A 23,602-nucleotide genomic window follows, 5' to 3' on the forward strand; every position below is an offset into this window, starting at 1 on the left:
GACAGGAGCTTAGCACAGAGGTCCTCTGAAAGACTCTACTCAGCAGTATATCAAAGCAGACACTGACACTCCTTACCAAACTTTGGGCAAAGTGCAGGGCATCATAGGAAATTAGGGGGAGACAGTATGACCTGGAGATTACAGGAACTCCACAGGGAGAGCAACAAAACCAAAATATTTGGGCACAGGGGTCTTTTCTGAGAATGATAATCCAACTAAAGACTATTCATGGATATAACCTAGAAACACTGCTGAAATGTAGCCCATGGCAGCTGAGCATCCAGGTGGGATCACTTGTAAGAGGAACAGGGACTGTCTCTAACATGAACTCAGTGGCTAGCTCTTGGACTGCCTCTCCTGATGGGGGAGGAGCCTTGCCATGCCACAGAGGAGGACAATGCAGCCAATTCAGATGAGACCTGATAAGCTAAGGTCAGTGGACTTGGAGAAGGACATGGGAGGAGATGAGGGAGAGAAGGTGAGATTGGGAGGGACTAAATGAGGGGGCTACAGCTGAGATACAAAGTGAATAAACTGTAAATGATAAAAAATAAAATTTAATTTAAAAATTATTCAAACCATGTAAGGTAAAAATGACATATTAATTCAAAGTTAATGGTGCAAAATGACATTTAAAACGAAAGCCTCCCAGTTGTATCTATTAATAGATTGATTAAGACTCACAACATAAGAAAACTATACTTGTGGCATACCTGAAGATAGAATCAAGTAATAATAAACAACTTGGAAAAAAAGGGTGAGCTTATCAAGCAGTAAGTCTCAGAGGCTAAAAACATTCTAGGCCTAAGTTAGATTGTAAGGAGGCCAGAAGCTTCTAGGACTTAGCCTAGGCTAGCAGAAGAAGTCAATAAGCCTTCCAGGCAACAATTGAACAAGAATAAAAGATAAATTTTACACACACACATATAATACACATATATACATACAGCTTCATACCCAGACATCCACATATACCCCCCACATAAAGATATAGTACTTTCAAAATAAAATAACACCATGTCCACCTTTAATCAAAAATTAAGATGATATTTTAAAAAAGCCTTAAATGGCAATACATGAAAACATTAAGTTGGGGAAAATATGAAAAAGAATTCTCTAACAATCGGGTGCTATTTTCCATAATTTTTCTCAGTGCTTGGGATTGAATACAAAGCAACATGCATGCTAGAGATAAGTGTTCGGTAACAGTCACACTCTGAGCCACAAGATTATTATCATTAGTATTGTTTTTAGTCAACAAGTCCCAGTTTACAAAGTGCCCCAGGGCTATATGAAGCCTATAGACATTTTTAAAAAAATTTCAAGGCAGAAGGTTTCTCTATGTACCCCTGGCTGTCCTGGACGCCCTTTGTAGTCCAGGCTGGCCTCGAGCTCACAGAGATCCACCTGCCTCTACCTCCCAAGTACTCACATCCGTGCCCTGATGCCTGTAGACATTGCTGTAAAGAAGTGCAACATCTAGTCACAGTCGCCTTTCAGTTCTCTGACAGGCCAGGCTCCTTTGAGCTTGGAGCCAACAAAATTATCTCTTATCAAAATAGCTTTGAATGTTTAGTAGTTCTCCTATGATCCTAAAACATAACTTCTCACCTTCCCAAATGAAACCAGTATTATGAAGGGATCGCCATCATCTTTAATCTATACCCCCGAATATTAGGCAAGACGTTTCTAAGTTAAGTAAACCAAGCATATTTCACAGTTTCATATTTTCATACTCCATGGGTTTTCTTCTACCTCTTATCATAGTCTATTATCAGCTTTATTTGAGGGTGATGTTCTGTCCCGTAATTTTAAAAAACAAATATTTTTTGAGATTATAATTACAGCCTTTCCCTCTTTGGTCTCCTCACTCTAAACCATTCTACTTATCTTCCTTGCTCTCTATCAATGTTGTGGCCTCATTTTATAGTTATATATGCATACATTGTATGTACATTACACATACATAAATTGGAAAGGCTAAGCAGGTTGTACTTCTGTATTTAGGAATATATACATACATAAATAATTACTGTTACTTGTATTATGTTTTCAGGACTAATCACTTGTTATTGGATAAGCAAATACATCTACCATATGCCAAGCTCTACCACTATTTAGCATATGCCCACAGGACTTGACCTTCTTCTCCAGATACTTGCTCAGCCAGGTTTACTGATATTCCATTTACAACCATGAGGAAACTGAAACAGCCAAAATGCCTTTCAGATGACAAAAGGATAATAAAAAAATATGTGGTACACATGTACTATGGGATGCTATTCAGATATAAAAAGATTTATTTTTATTATTAATGATGTGTACGTGTTGGGGTGTGTTAGATGAGTGCCGGTTCCTGCGGAGCCCAGAAAAAGACCATTGGATCCCTTAAAGATGGAGTTACAAATGGGAGTGAACTGCCTGAATTGAGTGTTTCGAAGGAGAGCAAGTTTTCTTAACTGCTAAGCCACCTCTCCAGCCCCCAACTCTATTTAATTCAATATTTCTCTGTCAATAGAGATACATCCTTGGCTATATTATTTTTATGTAATTGCAAAATGTAATAACAGTATCTTACTTGGAAATCATTTTGAAAATTGTGATTATGTATACTGAACTGAAAAAAATAATATCTTCGGGAATGAGTAGTTAACATTTGATTTCTACCTTACACTTGTGTGTGTATGTGTGCGCATGTGCACGCTCATGAGAACCAACAGAGGACCTCAGGTGTCTTGCTCAAGGAATGTGGAGACAGCCTGGCTGCCAACAATCCACCTCTCTCTGTCCCCTTTGTCCAATGATGGGACTGCAGATGCAAACACAACCACAGCTAGAGCTTTAAACATGGGTGCTGAGGATATGAATTAAGAGTCTCATTCTAGTGCAGCGAACAAGCACTTATCCAGTGAGCCATTTCTTTACCGATTCACTCATGTTCGTATTGTAGATCATTTACTTTTTATTATATGGTATATTTTAACCAATCTTAAGAAATTTAAGTAAACTGTACATCTGCCCACTTGCCTTTTAGCAATCCTACAAAAGCGACCAAAAGGGCCTGTTGGTATAATGTTGTTTTAAATGTATACACCTTAACCTTGGTCATTCAAATACTGATTTCCCCCCCACCCCACTCCCAACTCTCTGGTTTCAATCTGGATATTGCATTGTAATACTCATTCTAAGCATCCTGTCTCAACTCTTGTGTAAACAGGAACAAAATAAAAGCAACTAGACACACTGTTGAGCAGGGAGGAGCCAGAGGAGAGGAAAGAGGGGAGGAGCCAGAAGGCAGGAGAGGAGTGGGAGGAGAAGGAGGAGAAGAGGAGAGATAGGAGGCAGAGCTGGTGGAGAGATCTTGGAGGATGTGGAGCATGAACCAGACCTAAGATTTCACAAAAAGCAAGTACAATGTGGGAAATCTATATGTTAGGAAACTGAGGGCTTGGAGGTTTAAGGGAGTAAATATTGCCCATCATTGTGTTCTAGGTTAACTAAGAAGCCAGTCTCTGTGTGGTGATTTGGTTATACAGATGTTTAAGATTAACAGCAAGTGTTAAAGCACCAAGTTTATTCCACAGCTCCTTTTCAAAGACAAAGCATAGTGGTTCACATCAGTATAAGGATGGGGTTCATGAAACAGTCAAATTTGTTTTCAAAGACCACATACTGGTAAGGCAGGCATGGTTCAAGGTCTCACAGACAAGTTAAAGAAACTTGAAAAAAACCTACTGTTTATTCTCTTTCAAGGTAAAGGCCGGGGCAAAAACATGTTTTTCGCCGAAAACTCTATAACAAAGCAGCTTGCCAAGCAAGCAGTTGTCCACAGCTTGAGAAAGAAGTTTAGCTTTCCACAGTAAAGAAAGAATATCAGCATAAATTCCATTCGTGGGTTGTGAAGATGGCTCAGCCAGCAAAACGCATTTGCCAGCAAGCCTGATGACATGACTTTGATTCCCAAGACCAAATCACTGGAAGGAAAGATCCTCCTCTAAAGTGTCCTCTGATCTAATATGTCTGTATGCATAAGCGTGAACACATAAAAATATGTAAATAAAAAATGAGTAAATAAATGAATATAGTTTAACAAAGCCATATATACTATTGTCAACTATAGATAAAACCGTTGTCTTTATTAATCAAACAGAAGAAACCAGATAACCTAGGGTAAGATGGAAGGGGAGGAGACCTCCCCTATTTGTGGACTTGGAAAGGGGCAGCAAGGAGATGAAGGAGAAACAGTGAGATTGGCAGGAAATGAGGGAGCAGGCTACAGCTGGGATACAAAGTTAATAAACTGTAACTAACATTTTAAAAATGAAATAAAAATAAATAAAAAGATTCAACTAAAAATAAGAACATGGTGGCAATTATTTCATGAGTTCCAAATAACACTAAATACTGAAAGATGAAACTTGACCCTGAAATCTGTGAGACTAATTTTAATCTTGAGCAAACTCATAACTCCTGAGAAGTTAACATGTTAGGTCTTAGTTTTCCACCTTAGAAAATGAAGCTATCAGGCTGGTAAGACTACTCACTAATACAGGCTACATGTTGCCAAGTCTGAAAACCTCAGCTTAAGAAAGAACCAAATGCTCCAAGTTGTCCTCTGAACTCTGAAAGCATGCTCTCTAATGCAGGGGCCCATTCGCTTGTGCACGCACACACACACACACACACACACACACACACACACAAACACACACACACATGCACGCACGCACACACACACACGGGACGTGTGCATGCATTTTAATGAAAAAGAAAAAAGATTGTAGACAGGGGAAACAGCTCAGTTTGTATGGACTTGCCCTTCAAGCGTGGGACCCCAGTCTGATTGCCAGAACCCATATAATAATACTGGGAATATAAGCATACACTTGTGACTGCAGAGCTGAGGAAGCAGAGCCAGGAGGGTCCTTAGGGCTTGTGGCCAACCTGTCTGTCATCTAGTTGGTGACTACCAGGCCCATCAGGAAACCCTGTCTCAAAGAGCTGCATGGATTTCCTGAGGATGACATCTGACATTGTCCTGTGGCATCTATATCCTCACAGTCACAAGTGCACCTGCACACACAAGCACACAACGCGTAATAAAAATAAAAATTAAAAAGAAAATATGTAGCACTGGGGAGATGGAGGGATGATTCAGTGTTTAAGAGGACTCACTGTCTGCAGAGATCATACCAAACTCTTTTGTGAATATTTAGCACAAATCTTTTATTAATAATACAGCTGTACAAAAAGGATAGGCATGGTGGTGCACACATGTAATTCCATCACTCAGTGAGGCTAAGGCAGGCAGATTCCAGAGAGTTCAAGGCCAGGCTGGTCTGGAGAGTGACAAGGTAAAAAATCTATTGCACATTACATTCACCTGCTTTCTCTTTTTCCTCCCTCCCTCTATCTTTTCATGCTTCCTTCCTTCCTTCCTTCTTTCTTTCTGTTTCATTCTTCCTGGCTAAAGGTTTTCTCTGATTAGCCCAGGCTGTCCTGGACTCAATTTATAGAGTAGGCTCATCTCAAACTCACAGAGATCTGCCTGCCTTTGCCTCCCTGAGTGCTGGGATTACAGGCGTGCACCATTGCGTCTGGTATAGGAAACAGTTTTACACTGTCTCACTTTACATTCATGAAGAATTTTGTTATGGTACAAAAAAAAAAAAAACGTTAAAATTTTAATATTTTTTCGATCGTCCAATTTCTGTTCCTTCAATAGATATATGTAGGAGGTACAGATCATGTGAAAAACATTATCACTATAGTTCTGTAATTTTACAACACCACACTATTATTTTTGCATTCAACTATCAGATACGTCATTTTTATGTAGAAAATTTATAAAGACATAAAGTAAAATCATGAGATTTTTATAAATTAATGGTCTCCAAATAATAAATCCATTTTTACAGAGTATTTAGGAATCAGGTGACTTCTCTGACTTGCAGAAATTATATTAAGATTTCTTAGCTTACAGATAAGCTCAGCCAGGTGTGGTAGTACAGTCTTTAAGTCCAGCACTTGGGAGGCAGAGGCAGGTAAATCTCTGAAGTCGTGGCCAGCCTTGTCTACAGAGTGAGTTCCAGGTGAGCCAGGGCTACACAGAGAAACCTTGTCTCAGAAAAAGGTGGTTGAAGAGAAAGAGGAGGAGGAGGAGGAGGAGGAGGAAAAAGAAAAAGAACAGGAAGAAGATGAAGAAGAAAAAGAAGAAGAAACTGAGAATGAGCTAAAGTAGCACACACTGACTTAACAAAAAGAAAGTAGTCTACTGTTAAATACAAGATTGTATTTGAAATGCACTCAGGAACGACTAGCTCCCTTTCCATCTTTTAATATACGTAAAATACGACACGAAGGCACTGGTTGCAGGAAAGAATTTTCAACATACGTGCATGTATGTTTGTGGGCACATGCACACAATGGTGCACCTGTGGAGGTCAGAGGACCACCTGATAGTCAGTTGGCTCCTCCTACCATGTGTGGTCAAAGATCACACCCAGATCTTCAGACTTGGTGACAATCACCTTTACTTGTTGAACCATCTTGCTGGCTTTTAAAATCTGTATTAGGTCGTTTATTCAATGGGCCTCTGTGCATGGCATAGAGTCAATTCTCTACTTTGACTATGTAGGTTCCAGGGATCCAACTTAGGTTATCAGTTTGTCTGCAAGCACCTTTACCTACTGAGCCATCTTCAGGCCCCCATACAGAAACGCTCTATGTTCATTACTGAAGTCTCTTTTATAGATTTTAAGAAGAAATGCCAAAATCAAACCTGTACTCTTTTTCGGTATGCCGGAGGATGGTGTATAGTTGGTTGAGTCTAACGGTAAGTCGGAAGAAGTACCTGAATCATCTTGTGATGAAGTCTTTGAAAAGTTCTGCAAAATGTTAAAGTAATTTTGTTTGTCAGTTATTCTAAAAGTAAACTGAACTGTCTGTGAGTACTACAAAGACAAATGCAATTACTTTTCTCTGCTAAAATGAGCACATACTGGCTGAGAAGCATATTGGCATTCTTCAAGATTATTTTTGTAATTTTCCTGGAAAATTGGCGTTAGTTGTAAACAAAACATGAAATTGAAATAAAAGCAGTGGTAACATTAGAAGTCAAGAGATTTCATTTTCAGTATGGGTTCTCTGAAAGAACATTTTAGCAGCACCTATTAATGACTTTTAAAAGTCCATATCCTTTGATATGATCCTTCATTTTCTAAGAATTTGTTTTAAGGAAATGAAAATGTTTAACAGAATATTTATAATAACAAAATATAAAAACTTATGTGTTTAGCAAAATAGGAATATTTAAATAGTATGAGTATAAAGGGGTGAGGAACATACAATGACGAAGTTAAAGAGACAGAGGCTGGAGAGATGATGTCTCTCTCAGAGGTTAAGTGTACTTGTTGCTCTTGCTGGGGACTTGGGTTCGGTTCTCAGAACCCACACAGGGGCTTACAGCTAAATACAGCTCCAGTTCCAGGGAATCCAACACCCTTTTTTGGCTTTTGTGGGTACAGGGCACTTATATGATATACATACATACACATAGGCACTCACATGTGTGTATAAAATATAAAATATTTTTTTTCTTAGAAAGAAGTCTAGAGACAGCTATTGAAATGACCTAAAACAGACAGTCATAGTGGCACATGCCTTTAATTCCAGGACTTGGGAGGCACTGGCAGGCAGATCCCTATGTTTGAGGCCAGCCTGGTCTGCAGATCAAGTTCCAGACCAGCCAGGGCCACCAACGAATCCCTATCTTGAGAAACAGGAACAGAAACAAAACAACCAAACAAATTACCCAAAACATTCCATTCCTAGAGTTTGGGGCAGCAGAATAATTCACTTGAATACATGAAATACAACATGTACATACAACCATGCCTTAATACCTAAAACAGTGGCCATGGCTTAATTGCTCCTCCTTTACCAAAAGATCTTCTTAAATGAGCTTAATATATGTTGGGGTGGGATGGGTCAGCAGTTATCATAGATGTTTTCTCTTCCAGAAGACCCAGCTTTTATTCCTAGTGTCCACATGGCAGCTCATAATCATCTGTAACACCAGCTCAAAGGGATCTGATACCCTCTTCTGGCCTCCACTGGCACCAGGCACACATGGAGCACACAGATACACATCCAGGAAAAGATTTATACACACTCAAGAAACGGCCTCACCAAGCAGTCCTAGCTGCCTTTGAGCTTGCTATGTAGCTCAGACTGGCCTCAAACTCAGAAATCCACTTGCCTCTGTCTCCCAAGTGCTGGAATTAAAGGCATGCAACACTGCACCTGTCCATTTATTTAGCTATTTAACTGGAAAAGTTACTCCTAACGTTCAAGTGCTGAGTAATGGAGAGAACAGGGTGGGACATCCTGGTCCAGAAAAGAGGGGAAGGAAGCAGGAGGGAGGAGTAGGGAGAGCAGGGATCAATAGGAGAGAATTTGAAACAATGTGGAGATGAACGTGACCTAAGATCTGACTAAAAGCAAGTATGTGAAATGTGAAAGGGAGGAAAGTATTCGTGCTTAGAGGCTTAGGGTGGAATAACTGTTGCCCAGCGTTGATCTCTGGGTTCATTCAATAAATCTTAAGTCTCTGTGTGTTGATGGGTATACAGCTGGTTTGGAATTATCCACAGATTCACTAAAATGTAAATCAATAGTAAATATTAATATTCTACATCTTCCAATTAAGAAAACCCAAGTTTATTTCTTTTCTTTTTTCTTTTTGAGACAGGATTTTTCTATGTACCCCAGGCTGTCCTGGAACATGCTTCATACACCAGATTAACCTCAAATTCAGAGCAATCTGCCTGGCTTTGCCTCCCAAATGCTAGGATGACAGGCGTGTCCCAACACTGCCCAGGTTCTAAGATTACTGTATTAAGATAATGACATTTTCTTTGAGTAATTATGATAGTTAGCTAGGACCATTTTCAATTATAGCCAGACATATACTATCCAATGTGTTCTTTACCTAACTTTTGAGTTAAAAAAAAAAAACAAAAACAAACTTACAGGGTAAAACACAGCCTGATCATCAGAAGCCTCTGAAGATTTTGGTTCAGGATCAAAACTCGGCAAAGCATCCACTGCATTAGGTGATAGATTTCTGTAGTGTTGATTTGTAGTCTTGAATATATTAGAAATAGCTATATGTAAAAAAACCCACACACACACATTATAATGAACATATTGGTATACAATTGTGCTGAATAGTTGTGCATAACATTAAAATGGTAGACGCTGGAGAGATGGCTCATCCATTAAGGACATCTGCTGCTCTGGCAGAGAACACAGATTCTGGTCCTAACACTTACATCATGTGGTTAACAACTATACAACTACCCATTACTGCCAGTTCCTGGGAACCACGCCGTTTTTTGCCCTTCATGGGCCCACATGGTACACACAGAAAACTTAATCGAGGCACACAAATACATATAAATAAAAAGTAAATAAAAAAATCTTTAATAATAAGAGTATATTAATACAGTACCTGGATTGAGTAAGTCACTCTTTCGTCCCTTTGTAGATGAGCTGGGGAGATGTGTGTTCAAAATATCTGCAAGAATATATTAAAACTCATCACTGAAAGGAAATATAATGAAATAATACACTAATGTATGAAAATAGACATATATATTTGTGACCCTCAATGGTGACAAGGTTTCGTGACTCAAGTTGTTTCTCAAAAAAAAAGGCATGCCCTTTCTTATGCCACATTTCACACCTCTAGATTTCTGGAAGTTTCATTATATAGACAAGCTGATAGGACTGCTCTTACTGTGATAATCTATATCATTCCAAACACATCCTTTTCTGCACCTCTGAACCAAAAGGAGAAAAGACAAAGAATTAACAAACAGGTTGTATGGTTTCTTTAAAAAAAACTAGGGGCACACTCATTCCAGGCAAGGAGATGGGATAATTACAAATTTTCACATATCCCTCTATTCCTCCAAGGTGAATCCCCAGTCTCGTATCCAGATATGTGGCAGAACACCTCACTCAGGATTCTACACACTTTCTGCCAACATTCCTAGGGAACAAAGAGCCTCAGCATAATAAAGGCAATTTGTAGAAATCAGGCAGCCAACAACAAATTGAATGGAGAAAAACTCAATCGATTTCTGCTAAAATCAGGAAGAAGACAAGGCTGCCCATACCTATTCCATTTGGTACTTGACGTTTTAGCTAGCACAATAGGACATATAAAGGAGATCAAGTGGATATAAATTGGAAAGAAAGGTGTCAAGATATCTTTACTTGCAGGTGACATAATAGTATACGTAACTGAACCTAAAACTTCCATTGGGAAAGGCCCACAACTGATAAAACACCTTCAGCAAATTAGCTGTACACAAATTAGCTCACACAAAAAAAAATCACTAGTCCTCCTATATACAAATGACACATGGTCTGAAAAAGAAATAGGGAAACAAAATCTCCCTCAATAGCCACAAATAATATAAACAATCTTGAAGTAAATCTAGCCAAGCAAATGAAAAGACATGTATGATAAAAATGTTAAGATACTGAGGAAGGTATCAGAAGATGGAAAGACCTTCCATGCTCATGGATCAGTAGGATTAATACAGTAAAAAATGGCCATCCTACCAAAAGTAATGTAAAGATTAAATACACTCCGCATCAAAATTCCCATCCAATTCTTCACAGAAATGAAAAGGAGAATTTTCATCTTTTCATATAGAAACACAAAAATCCCAGAACAGATTAAACAATCCCGAATAGTAAAAGAAGTGCAGGAAGTATCATATCCCAGAATTCAAGTCATACTGCAGAGGTATAGTAATAAAAACAGCATGGCATCTGGACAAAAACGGACATGTTGATCAACAGAAATAAAGGCTCCACCATAAAAACACGCACCCATGGACACGTGATTTTTGTTATTATTATTTTTTAATCAAGAAACCAGAAATACACACAGGAAGAAAGATAGCATCTTCAACAAACGGTACTGGTGAAACTGGGTGTCTGAAGGTAAAAGCATCTAATAGATACATACACATTATCCTGAACAAATCTCAACTCCAAATGGATCGAAGACCTTAGCGTAAAAACAGACACACTAAACCTCAGAGAAGAGAGAGCAGAGATTAGACTTGAACTCATTGGCACCAGAACATATTTTCTGAATTGTTATCATAGGCACTAATATCAACAACTAGTAAATAGGACTTCATGAAACTCACAGGCTTCTGCATGGAAAAGACACTCATCATTCAGAAAAAGTGGCAGCCTACAGAATGGAAAAGGATTTTCACTGACTATACCTACAATTCAGGGTTAACATCCAAAATATATAAAGAACCCAAAAAGCTAGATATCAAGAAAATAAATAACCCAATTAAAAATGGGGTACAGACCTAAACAGAATTCTCAACAGAGGCATCTCAAATGGCTGAGAAGCACTTGAAGAAATTTCCAACATCCTTAGCCATAAGGGAAAATGCAAAACAAAACAACTTCGAGATTCCACCTTACATCTGTCAGAATACCTAAGATCAATAACACAAGTGACAGCACGTGCTGGTGAGGATGTAGAACAAGGGGAACACTCCTGGATTGATGGTGGGAGTGCCAGCTTCTTCACCCACTGTGGGAATCTATCTCAAGGTTTCCCAGAAAAGGGAATAGCTCTACCTCAAGACCCAGGTTTATCACTCCTGGCCATATACCTAAAGGATGCTCCACCATACCACAAGGACACTTGCTCAACCATGTTCATAGAAGCCTTATCCATAATGGCCAGAAACTGGAAACAACCTAGATGTCCCTCAAATGAAGAATGGATAAGAAGAAAAATGTGGTTCAATTACGCAATGGAATACTACAAAGACATCATGAAATCTGCAGGAAAATGGAATGGAACTAGGAAAAATTATTATATCCCCAATGAGGTACCACATACTCAGAAAAACCAATATGTTAAGTACTTACTTAGATGTGGACATTGGCCTTTATGTAAGAGATAATCAAGATACAATCCATAGACCCAGAGAGGTTAGGTATGAGGGTAAGGGAATGGGGGTGTGGGTGGCACAGGCAGATACAGAATGGGCAACAGCATAGTTATGGATGGATGGGGGGACTAGAATGGGAGGATCGGGGAGGGAAGTGGGGTATATATAAGGGTGGAAATACGCAGAAAGACAGCTAAAATTAAGGGTCATCTTAAGGGTAGTATAGAAACCTAATAAAGTATAGGCTTCCTAAAATACATACATAAGTGAAGGTGATCTAAATGAAGCTTCCAGTACTGGGATTGAGTCCTCTCTAATTGAGTTGTTGGCCAAAGGGGGTTCCTTCAAAACCCACAAACAGCCTGTTGCCAAGACTACATGTTGCTGCCCACAAACTGACAGCAAGGCTCCATTGTTACAGACAGCACCTGCACAACTCACTGATGATGGAGATGTTGAGCTGATTGATGCCCACATAACAGCCTTCACGAATATATGCACTTAGTGTCTTTGGTACAGGAAGGCACCCCACATGTTCTCAAAAGAGAAACAAACAACAATCCAGCTGTAACCCCTTTATCTACAATGGAGTACTGCCAGCAAGATATGCTAGGCTAGCGGCGACACAAAGCGTGTGCAATAACTCAATCAATACCTGATGTGACTTAAGGTGGAACCCACATTTGACACTGTTGGATGACCAAGAACCTGAAACTAGGTAGCCCAGGGACCTATGGTAATACCAAATACTACCATTCTAAAACAAACAAATAAAAAATAGCATAGCAATCAAAGGACTCCTAATGTAACTCTGCTGTAATCATAGATCAGTGCCTTGCTTATCCATCAGCAGAGAAGCTTCCTCCTGCAGCAAGCAGAAACAATTCAGAGACCCATAACTGGACAATGTACCCAGAGTGAGAGACTTTGAAACACTAAGCCCTAAACCGGATGTCTCCCTCAAATCCCTTCCCTCAGGGCCTGGGGAGCCCTCAAGAAGAGGAGGCAGAAAGAGCAGAACCTAAGAGCCAGTGAGGACAGACAAGGAGACAAGGCCCTTAAATCAACAAGTTTGATGCACATACAAATTCAGAGATTGAGGCAGCATGCACAGACCCTGCACAGGGCTTCACCAGATGGAGTCCAAAAGCTTTAAGGAAAAGTGGACACATGCTCTCATGCCTAACCCAGAAGCATTCTCCAATTCATAATCAAATGCAAATGAAAATTTAGTTTTCTCAAGGGACTTTCACTGGGGAGACTAACTATTTTTAAAGCTAAGCTGCAAGCCTAGAAAATGTACTCAACATATCTCTGGAGGTTCCTTGTCTCATATCTGTCAGGGTTCTTTTCTTCTTTTTAAAATTTTATCTTATTTTAACTTTTCATTTCACTTATACATGATTGTCCTTTCTCTTTTTATCCTATACGTGCTTTGCATAAATATTATAGCTCCCAGTTTAATGCTTTTAAGGGATTCCTAAGTGCCTGAATGAGTGGATCTTTGCTTCTACATCAGTTTCTTGCACCCTACTGTGGGCTCTTTCCCTTCTGTTTGTTTATGATGTCTGATGATGATACGTTAGGGTTTCTTAAATTGTTATGCATTTTATTTTACTTTATTATTATGCTTTAGGAGCCTTTTGGTTTTCTAATGAAAGGGAGTGAATCCGGATGAAAGAGATATGGGGAAGAACTGGTAGTAGAGAAGTGAAAACCATAATCAGTATATATGTTCTATAAGAAAAAAAAAATCCATTTTCAGGAAAAGGATCCCATATGCACAAATCAACCAACCAACCAACCAACCAACCAACCAATCAGGGCGACTAGTGAAGTAAAGGCAATCGCTGCCAAGATAGATGACTTAAGCTTGATTCCCCGGATCTATATGGTAGAGAGAGAAAACCCATTCCTGCAGGTTGTCCCAAGACCTCCACTCACAGGCTATAGTATGCTCAAGCGCACACGCCCATGCATCCGGGCGCGCGCACGCACATACACACACACACACACACACACACACACACACACACACACACCAAAATACATGTAATTAAAGCATTTTTCAAGTTGGGTTCCTATCATACAAGGCCTATAATGTAATAAGGGAAGGTCAATCTTTACTCAATTTAATTATTTCTCCTTTTTTACACATGATATTTTAACATCTCATATCATTACAATGTCCCAAACACATCATCACCAGGAACATCTTCAGTTCTTACTAAATTTTACATGGGTTTAAAAAACCTTTTTCAGGTGTATGCATGTGTGTGTAGGTACATGCATGTTCACACCTATGTAAGCACGTACGCACACGGGAGTCCAAAGGCTGATGCTCGAGGTGTCCTTCAATCCCTCTCTACTCTATCCACTGAGGCAGAGAATTGAACCCAGAACTTGCCAATAACACTAGAGTCCAGGGAGTCACATTCATCCAGGGATTCCTGTCTCTGCCCTATAAGAACTGGAATTACAGTGAGGCTGCCATTCCACCTGGCATTTACATGGCTTCTGAGGATCCAAATTCCAGTACTCAGGCTTGTGGCTTACACAGCTGGTGCATTAGCTGTTAAGGCATTTCCCTAGTCCTACCTTGCTTTTCATCTAAGCTCTATAGAACAAACACATCAAGTATTGAAACTAAAACAGTTACAGTTACAGGTTTTTTTCCATTCAAAGAAAAAAACCATCCATTACATGAAACTTCACTGAAATAAATGCTTACTTGAAATGACAGGTTTGGAAGTTGATATCTCTCCAACAAAGATCAACTCATCATCGTCATCTTCCCCTTCATTTTGAATTTCTTCTGTTCTATGCTGACATGGTTTCACCTCTTCTTTACATCCCATGAAAACTTCTGCCATTTCTGAAGTGTCTACTATCCAAAAGGAGAGAACTAACCATTATTTTCAAAATGCAAAATATATTTTTGTAATAGGAAGTACGCTTAATAAAGATGACCTTTAACAATCCTAACGAAAACTACTCAATAACTACCTATGAACTGTCAATCCTAGTTTGTATATCATAGCAAGAATGAACTGAGGAAACAATGTCTAATTTCTAAACTAGTTGCTCATTGCATTGTTGTACCCCTAAATCCCTACCTACCATTCATTCAGGAGGTTGAAGTAGCAGCATGGAATTTTTTAGTCCATCTTGCTGTACACAGTGAAGCCCTGTCTTAACACAAAACTAGTAAAAATTGACTAGGTGGAAAGAAGATCGGGATAGCAGTTGAGTTACAGTTGCTGAAACACTCTGTAGATATTTGCTTTCCAGAGACCAAAAGATTAATAATCAGTGGTTATTATTTTAAAATTTAAAGCATAGGCTTGAACTAGGTGGGTGGAGATTAGACTTACTGCATTCTTTTCTCACCCTCTAATTATACAGTTGCTAGGAACTGGCCCATATGGCCAGGGCAGAACGGTTTTTAGTCTTGGCGCCTAAAGTGGACCAATCAATTCAAAAGTTAATTTCCCTTACTCAGTCATGTAATGCCAAAGCATATATATCACTGCTTGCATTTTTCCCCTTAAAAACTCTGTACCCCTAGACCTTGGGGCTGCATTCCTCTCCTATTTCCATAGGAGTTTTGTATCCTATGTTCAAACACATAGACAATTAAAAACAAAACAAAACAAAAACAAAAAACAAAAACAAAAAAAACCTCACATATTTACAGCGGAGGAGTCTCTTCATTCCTGGTCTTTTGTGGTTCATGAACTGGGCATAACATTTTACATGTATACATGTTCTGTTTAAAGTGTGTCTGTACATGTCATGCATGTAATGCTTGCAGCTGACAGAGGGTGTGGGATCACCTGGAACTAGAGTTACAGACAGTTGTTGGCTGCCATGTGGATTTTGGGAATCAAACCCAGGTCCTCTGAAAGAACAATCAGTACTCTTAACTGCTGAGCCATCTTTCTAGCTCCAGGTGGCCTAAAATTTAAGATCAAATCTAATCCAAGTAAGTTTACGCTATATTACTAGGATATGATACTTAAAAAAAAGAATAGTATATAATCACTACCTAAAACAAAAAATCGCCACTTGTATTTTTAAAAGAAAAGAAATAAAGCAAGTATAAAAGGCAATTAGACTGGAAGGAGGAAAAAAAATGTAGCTGGGCAGGTATAGTAGCACATGCCTGTAATCTCTGCACTCAGAAGAGGCACAAGCAGGTGGTTTTCTGTGAGTTCGAGGCCAGCGTGGCCAACAAAATGAGACCAGGACAGTCAAGGCTTTACTACACAGAGAAACCCTGTCCCCAAAAGAACAAACACCTGTGTTGTATATCCTGGGATACATGAGACCATGTAACCAAAAAAAAAAAAGAGGGTGAGGGTACCTATGACCAAACCTGACTACCTGAATTTGTGTACCAAGACCTACATAGGAGAGAAATGACTCTCGTAAATTGCCCTCTGTCCTCTGCATATGCCACATGCCTGTACTCAAACATACACCCCCAATTGCACTAAATAATAATTGCAATCTAAGGAAAGAAAGTGCTCAGTGGATACAGCACTCAACGAGCAAGCATCAGAATCAAAGTCCAGATCACAGAGACCACAGAAAAGCTGGGAAGATTAGCTGGAGAGATGTTCTCAGTTAAGAGCACTCATTGCTCTTCCAGAAGTCGTTGGCTCGATTTCCAGCATCCAGGCAGGTTTACCTGAACAAACAAAACTCAGGTGAAGACCAAATGAGTCAGAGAGTGAGGAGCCAGCAGATTAGAGCAGATTGCTCGGGATTGATTGAGGCTACTCAGAACAATTCTGGGGCTGAAAGAGAAGCCAGATTGAATAAATCAGCTGGGAAAAGAGTTTGAGCCAGGACAGCTGAGTTGAACCAGCTAGCTATGAGCTCAGAAAGAACAAAAAAGGGTGAGCTTATTAAGCAGTAAGTCTCAGAGGCTAAAAATATCCTAGGCCTAAGTTAGATTATAAGGAGGCCAGAAGCTTCTAGGATTTGGCCTAGGTTATCAGGAGGAGGCAACAATTAAACTGGGAGAATAAAAGTTAACTTCTACACACACACACACACACACACACACACACACACACACACACTACCCAAATATACAAACACAAGCCTTCATAACCACACACACACATGCACCTACACAGACATAATAATGATACAGTAATTTCTAAACAGAATAACACCATATCTGCCTTTAAATAAAAATTAGGATCATACTTTAGAATGGCCTTACATAGCAATGCATGAAAACATTGCTTGGTTGGTGAAAGTATGCAAAAGAATCCCTAACAATCTGGTGCCATTTTCCAAAATTTTCCTCAAGGCTGGGAACTGAATATAAAGCATCATTCATGCTAGACATGCTAGACAAGTTCTGTAACTGTCACACTCTGAGCCACAAGATTATTATCATTAGTATTGTTTTTAGTCAACAAGTCCCAGTTTACAAAGTGCCCCAGGGCTATATGAAGCCTATAGACATTTTTAAAAAAATTTCAAGGCAGAAGGTTTCTCTATGTACCCCTGGCTGTCCTGGACGCCCTTTGTAGTCCAGGCTGGCCTCGAGCTCACAGAGATCCACCTGCCTCTACCTCCCAAGTACTCACATCCGTGCCCTGATGCCTGTAGACATTGCTGTAAAGAAGTGCAACATCTAGTCACAGTCGCCTTTCAGTTCTCTGACAGGCCAGGCTCCTTTGAGCTTGGAGCCAACAAAATTATCTCTTATCAAAATAGCTTTGAATGTTTAGTAGTTCTCCTATGATCCTAAAACATAACTTCTCACCTTCCCAAATGAAACCAGTATTATGAAGGGATCGCCATCATCTTTAATCTATACCCCCGAATATTAGGCAAGACGTTTCTAAGTTAAGTAAACCAAGCATATTTCACAGTTTCATATTTTCATACTCCATGGGTTTTCTTCTACCTCTTATCATAGTCTATTATCAGCTTTATTTGAGGGTGATGTTCTGTCCCGTAATTTTAAAAAACAAATATTTTTTGAGATTATAATTACAGCCTTTCCCTCTTTGGTCTCCTCACTCTAAACCATTCTACTTATCTTCCTTGCTCTCTATCAATGTTGTGGCCTCATTTTATAGTTATATATGCATACATTGTATGTACATTACACATACATAAATTGGAAAGGCTAAGCAGGTTGTACTTCTGTATTTAGGAATATATACATACATAAATAATTACTGTTACTTGTATTATGTTTTCAGGACTAATCACTTGTTATTGGATAAGCAAATACATCTACCATATGCCAAGCTCTACCACTATTTAGCATATGCCCACAGGACTTGACCTTCTTCTCCAGATACTTGCTCAGCCAGGTTTACTGATATTCCATTTACAACCATGAGGAAACTGAAACAGCCAAAATGCCTTTCAGATGACAAAAGGATAATAAAAAATATGTGGTACACATGTACTATGGGATGCTATTCAGATATAAAAAGATTTATTTTTATTATTAATGATGTGTACGTGTTGGGGTGTGTTAGATGAGTGCCGGTTCCTGCGGAGCCCAGAAAAAGACCATTGGATCCCTTAAAGATGGAGTTACAAATGGGAGTGAACTGCCTGAATTGAGTGTTTCGAAGGAGAGCAAGTTTTCTTAACTGCTAAGCCACCTCTCCAGCCCCCAACTCTATTTAATTCAATATTTCTCTGTCAATAGAGATACATCCTTGGCTATATTATTTTTATGTAATTGCAAAATGTAATAACAGTATCTTACTTGGAAATCATTTTGAAAATTGTGATTATGTATACTGAACTGAAAAAAATAATATCTTCGGGAATGAGTAGTTAACATTTGATTTCTACCTTACACTTGTGTGTGTGTGTGTGTGTGTGTGTATGTGTGCGCATGTGCACGCTCATGAGAACCAACAGAGGACCTCAGGTGTCTTGCTCAAGGAATGTGGAGACAGCCTGGCTGCCACTTAGACAACAATCCACTTCTCCCTGGCCCCTACTGATGGGACTGCAGATGGAAACACAGCCACAGCTAGAGCTTTAAACATGGGTGCTGAAGATATGAATTAAGAGTCTCGTTCTAGTGCAGCAAACAAGCACTTATCCTGCAAGCCATTTCTTTACCGATTCACTAATGTTTGTATTGTAGATCGTTTACTTTTTATTATATGTTATATTTTAACCAATCTTAAGAAATTTAAGTAAACTCTATTTACAAGAGAAAAACACTTGCCAACATACTCCTTACATGATCATTTGCCCTTTCTTAAATACATCTTTTTAATTAATCAATTAGATTCTTTTCAAGACAACGTGTAGCCCTGGATGGCCTGGAACACACTCCAGTCTGCAGGTGGCCTCTAGCTGGTGCTCGGCTGGCCTCAAACCTAGAGATGCACCCTGCCTCTCCCTCAAGTGCTGGGATTAACGGTGTGCATCACCACTGCCCAGCTCACATGATCATTTCCTAATCCTCGTCTTTTAAACTTTAAACAGCATTTCCTGTCGTTCCTATCTTCTTCTTTGGTGTGGGAAGAAATTTTGAAGTAAATTCTCCAACCCAACTGATTCTGCTTTTGGCACCTCCAGAAAAGTAAATAAGACTGACTCTATGACTCTATGTGGGCTTGACAAGCACTGGTAGTGCTCACCTTTAAGCCAAACACTCAGCAAGCAGAGGCAGGCAGATCTCTGTGAGTTCGAGGCCACCCTGGTCTACAGAAAGAGTCCAGCACAGCCAGGACTACATAGAAAAAAAAATCCTGTCTGAGAGAGAGAGAGAGAGAGAGAGAGAGAGAGAGAGAGAGAGAGAGAGAAAAGAAAGAAAGAAAGAAAGAAAGGAAGAAAGAAAGAAAGACTACAATTAGAAAGAAAGAGAGAGAGAGAGAAGGAAAGAAGAGAGGAAGGATGGAGGAAAAATAGAATTCAGGGCCTGTGAAATGGCTCAGTAGGTAAAGGTGATCCCAGGGACCCATATGGTAGAAGGAAAGAACAGAATTCCTCAAGTTACCCTGTGATCCCCATATGCAAGCCTTTGCATGCACATGAAACACACACACACACACAAAAAAAAAAAATGAATAAATGTGGTTTAACAAAGCCATCTATACTAGTGTCAACTATAGATAAAACAGCTGTCTTTATCCATCAAAGGGAAGAATCAACTAAAAACAAGCAAATGGTGCCAATCAATTTTATGGGATCCAAATAACACTAAATATTGAAAGATGAAAGTTGACCCTGAAATCTGTGTGTCTAATTTTAATTTTGAGCAAACTCATAACTGCTGAGAACTTAACATGTTAGGTCTTAGTTTTCTACCTTAGAAAATAAAGCTATCAGGCTGGTAAGACTACTCACTAATACAGGCTACATGTTGCCAAGTGTGAAAACCTCAGCTTAAGAAAGAACCAAATGCTCCAAGTTGTCCTCTGAACTCTGAAAGCATGCTCTCGCTTGCACAGGCCCATGAACTTGTGTACACACCCACACACCTACACACATACATACACACACAGAGGACGTGTGCATGCATTTTAATGAAAAAGAAAAAATATTGTAGACAGGGGAAACAGCTCAGTCAGTATGGATCTTGTCCGTCAGGCCCAGTCTGATATCCAGAACTGGGAATAAAAGCATACACTTGTACTGCAGAGCTGAGGAAGCAGAGCCAGGAGGGTCCTTAGGGCTTGTGGCCAACCTGTCTATCCTAGTTGCTGACCACCAGGCCCATCAGGAAACCCTGTCTAACAGAGCTGGATGGACTTCCTGAGGATGACACCTAACATTGTCCTTTGGCATCCACATAATCATAAGTGCACCTGCACAGACAAGCACACATCGCATAATAAAAATTAAATTTCATCACATGTGCAATATTATGAAGGTGTCATATCCCTTGGAATTGCTGTTACAGATTCTTGTTAACTGCCATGTGTGTAGTGGGAATTGAACCATGATCTTTTTGGAAGAGCAGATAGTGCTCGTAAACAGTGAGCAATCTCTGCAACCCCAAAAACAAAAGTTTTAATAATAATTAAATTGTCTAAAACTGAAGCTGGTGTTACATAAAAATAAATATATACATATGTATATGTATATATATATATATATATATATATATATATATATATATATATATATATATATATAAAGGCGTGGTGGTGTACACCTATTTTCCCAGCACTCTTTGAGGCTGAGGCAGGTAGATCTCTGTGATTTCGAGGGCAGCTTAGTCTACAAAGTGAACAAACAAAAAGTCTTTTGCACATTACTTTGACCTGATTTCTCTCTCTCTCTCTCTCTCTCTCTCTCTCTCTCTCTCTCTCTCTCTCTCTCTCTCTCTCTCTCTCTCTTTCTTTCTTCATCCTGGAGACAAGATTTCTCTATATAACAGCCTTGTCTGTCCTAAAGTTGCTATGTAGACATGGCTGACCCCAAATTCACAGACATCTCCTTGAGTTTACCACCCTGACAGATGCAGTGACATGCATACTGCATTGTTTCTGGCTTTGGAAACACTTTTACATTGTGTAACTTGTGTAACTTTACATTTTTTAAGAATTTTGTCAAGGTAGAAAAGACATTAAAAAAGTCAAATTTTATTTCAATTGTTCAATTTTTGTTCCTTTAATAGATATGTGCTCCCTACAGATCATGTGAAAATATTATCACTGTAGTCCTGTCTTTTTACAATACCAGTATTTTTTTCACATTTATATATTACATGTAATTTATTGTAAAATTTATAACAAAATAAACTAAAGTCATGCAATGTTTATAAATTAATGGTCTCCAAATAATAAATCCATTCTTAGAGAGAATTTAGGATATCAGGTGACTTCTTTGAGTCACCTAGCTTACAGATAAACTCAGTCAGATATGGTAGTACAGTCTTTAATTCCAGCGCTTTGGAGGCAGCGGAAGGTAAATCTCTGAACTCAAGGCCAGTCTGGTCTACAAAGTGAGCTCCAGGTGAGCCAGGGCTATACAGAGAAACCTTGTCTCAGAAAAATGGGAAGGAAGAAGAGAAGGAGAAAAAGAAGAAGAAGAAGAAGAAGAAGAAGAAGAAGAAGAAGAAGAAGAAGAGGAAGAGGAAGAGGAAGAGGAAGAGGAAGAAGAAGAAGAAGAAGAAACGGAGAATAAAATCAAGAAGCACATATTAATTTAACAAAAAAATAGTCTATTGTTAAATACAAGATTTTATTTGAAATGCACTCAGGAACGACTAGCTCCCTTTTCATCTTTTAATATACGTAATATACGACACGAAGGCACTGGTTGCAGGAAAGAATTTTCAACATACATGCATGTTGTGGACACATGCATACCATGGTGCACCTGTGGAGGTCAGAGGACCACCTGACAGTCAGTTGGCTCCTCCTACCATGTGTGGTGAAAGATCACACCCAGATCTTCAGACTTGGTGACAGTCATCTTTACTTGTTAAACCATCTTGCTGGCTTTTAAAATCTGTATTAGGTCGTTTATTCAATGGGCCTCTGTGCATGGCATAGAGTCAATTCTCTACTTTGACTATGTAGGTTCCAGGGATCCAACTTAGGTTATCAGTTTGTCTGCAAGCACCTTTACCTACTGAGCCATCTTCAGGCCCCCATACAGAAACGCTCTATGTTCATTACTGAAGTCTCTTTTATAGATTTTAAGAAGAAATGCCAAAATCAAACCTGTACTCTTTTTCGGTATGCCGGAGGATGGTGTATAGTTGGTTGAGTCTAACGGTAAGTCGGAAGAAGCACCTGAATCATCTTGTGATGAAGTCTTTGAAAAGTTCTGCAAAATGTTAAAGTAATTTTGTTTGTCAGTTATTCTAAAAGTAAACTGAACTGTCTGTGAGTACTACAAAGACAAATGCAATTACTTTTCTCTGCTAAAATGAGCACATACTGGCTGAGAAGCATATTGGCATTCTTCAAGATTATTTTTGTAATTTTCCTGGAAAACTGGGGTTAGTTGTAAACAAAACATGAAATTGAAATAAAAGCAGTGGTAACATTAGAAGTCAAGAGATTTCATTTTCAGTATGGGTTCTCTGAAAGAACATTTTAGCAGCACCTATTAATGACTTTTAAAAGTCCATATCCTTTGATATGATCCTTCATTTTCTAAGAATTTGTTTTAAGGAAATGAAAATGTTTAACAGAATATTTATAATAACAAAATATAAAAACTTATGTGTTTAGCAAAATAGGAATATTTAAATAGTATGAGTATAAAGGGGTGAGGAACATACAATGACGAAGTTAAAGAGACAGAGGCTGGAGAGATGATGTCTCTCTCAGAGGTTAAGTGTACTTGTTGCTCTTGCTGGGGACTTGGGTTCGGTTCTCAGAACCCACACAGGGGCTTACAGCTAAATACAGCTCCAGTTCCAGGGAATCCAACACCCTTTTTTGGCTTTTGTGGGTACAGGGCACTTATATGATATACATACATACACATAGGCACTCACATGTGTGTATAAAATATAAAATATTTTTTTTCTTAGAAAGAAGTCTAGAGACAGCTATTGAAATGACCTAAAACAGACAGTCATAGTGGCACATGCCTTTAATTCCAGGACTTGGGAGGCACTGGCAGGC

General features: G+C 39.1%; 1 protein-coding gene across 6 annotated transcripts in view; it reads right to left on the reverse strand.

Moving 5' to 3' along the window:
* Positions 1-23,602, reverse strand: part of LOC110539688 (zinc finger protein 280C-like) — a 151,256-nt gene that overhangs the window by 63,661 nt on the left and 63,993 nt on the right. For 4 of the 6 annotated variants that reach the window (XM_060375011.1, XM_060375013.1, XM_060375014.1 and 1 more), the window contains exons 5-9: positions 22,688-22,793; positions 14,737-14,892; positions 9,515-9,580; positions 9,034-9,167; positions 6,782-6,887 (exon numbers count right to left, since the gene is read on the reverse strand). In XM_060375011.1, coding sequence (XP_060230994.1) covers positions 6,782-6,887; positions 9,034-9,167; positions 9,515-9,580; positions 14,737-14,892; positions 22,688-22,793 — 568 coding nt within the window. The remainder of the gene's footprint in view (positions 1-6,781; positions 6,888-9,033; positions 9,168-9,514; positions 9,581-14,736; positions 14,893-22,687; positions 22,794-23,602) is intronic. The other 2 variants (XM_060375012.1, XM_060375015.1) reach the window with 2 other exon arrangements.

Source organism: Meriones unguiculatus, chromosome X (genome assembly GCF_030254825.1).
Source record: "Meriones unguiculatus strain TT.TT164.6M chromosome X, Bangor_MerUng_6.1, whole genome shotgun sequence".
NCBI classification, from domain to species: Eukaryota; Metazoa; Chordata; class Mammalia; order Rodentia; family Muridae; genus Meriones; species Meriones unguiculatus.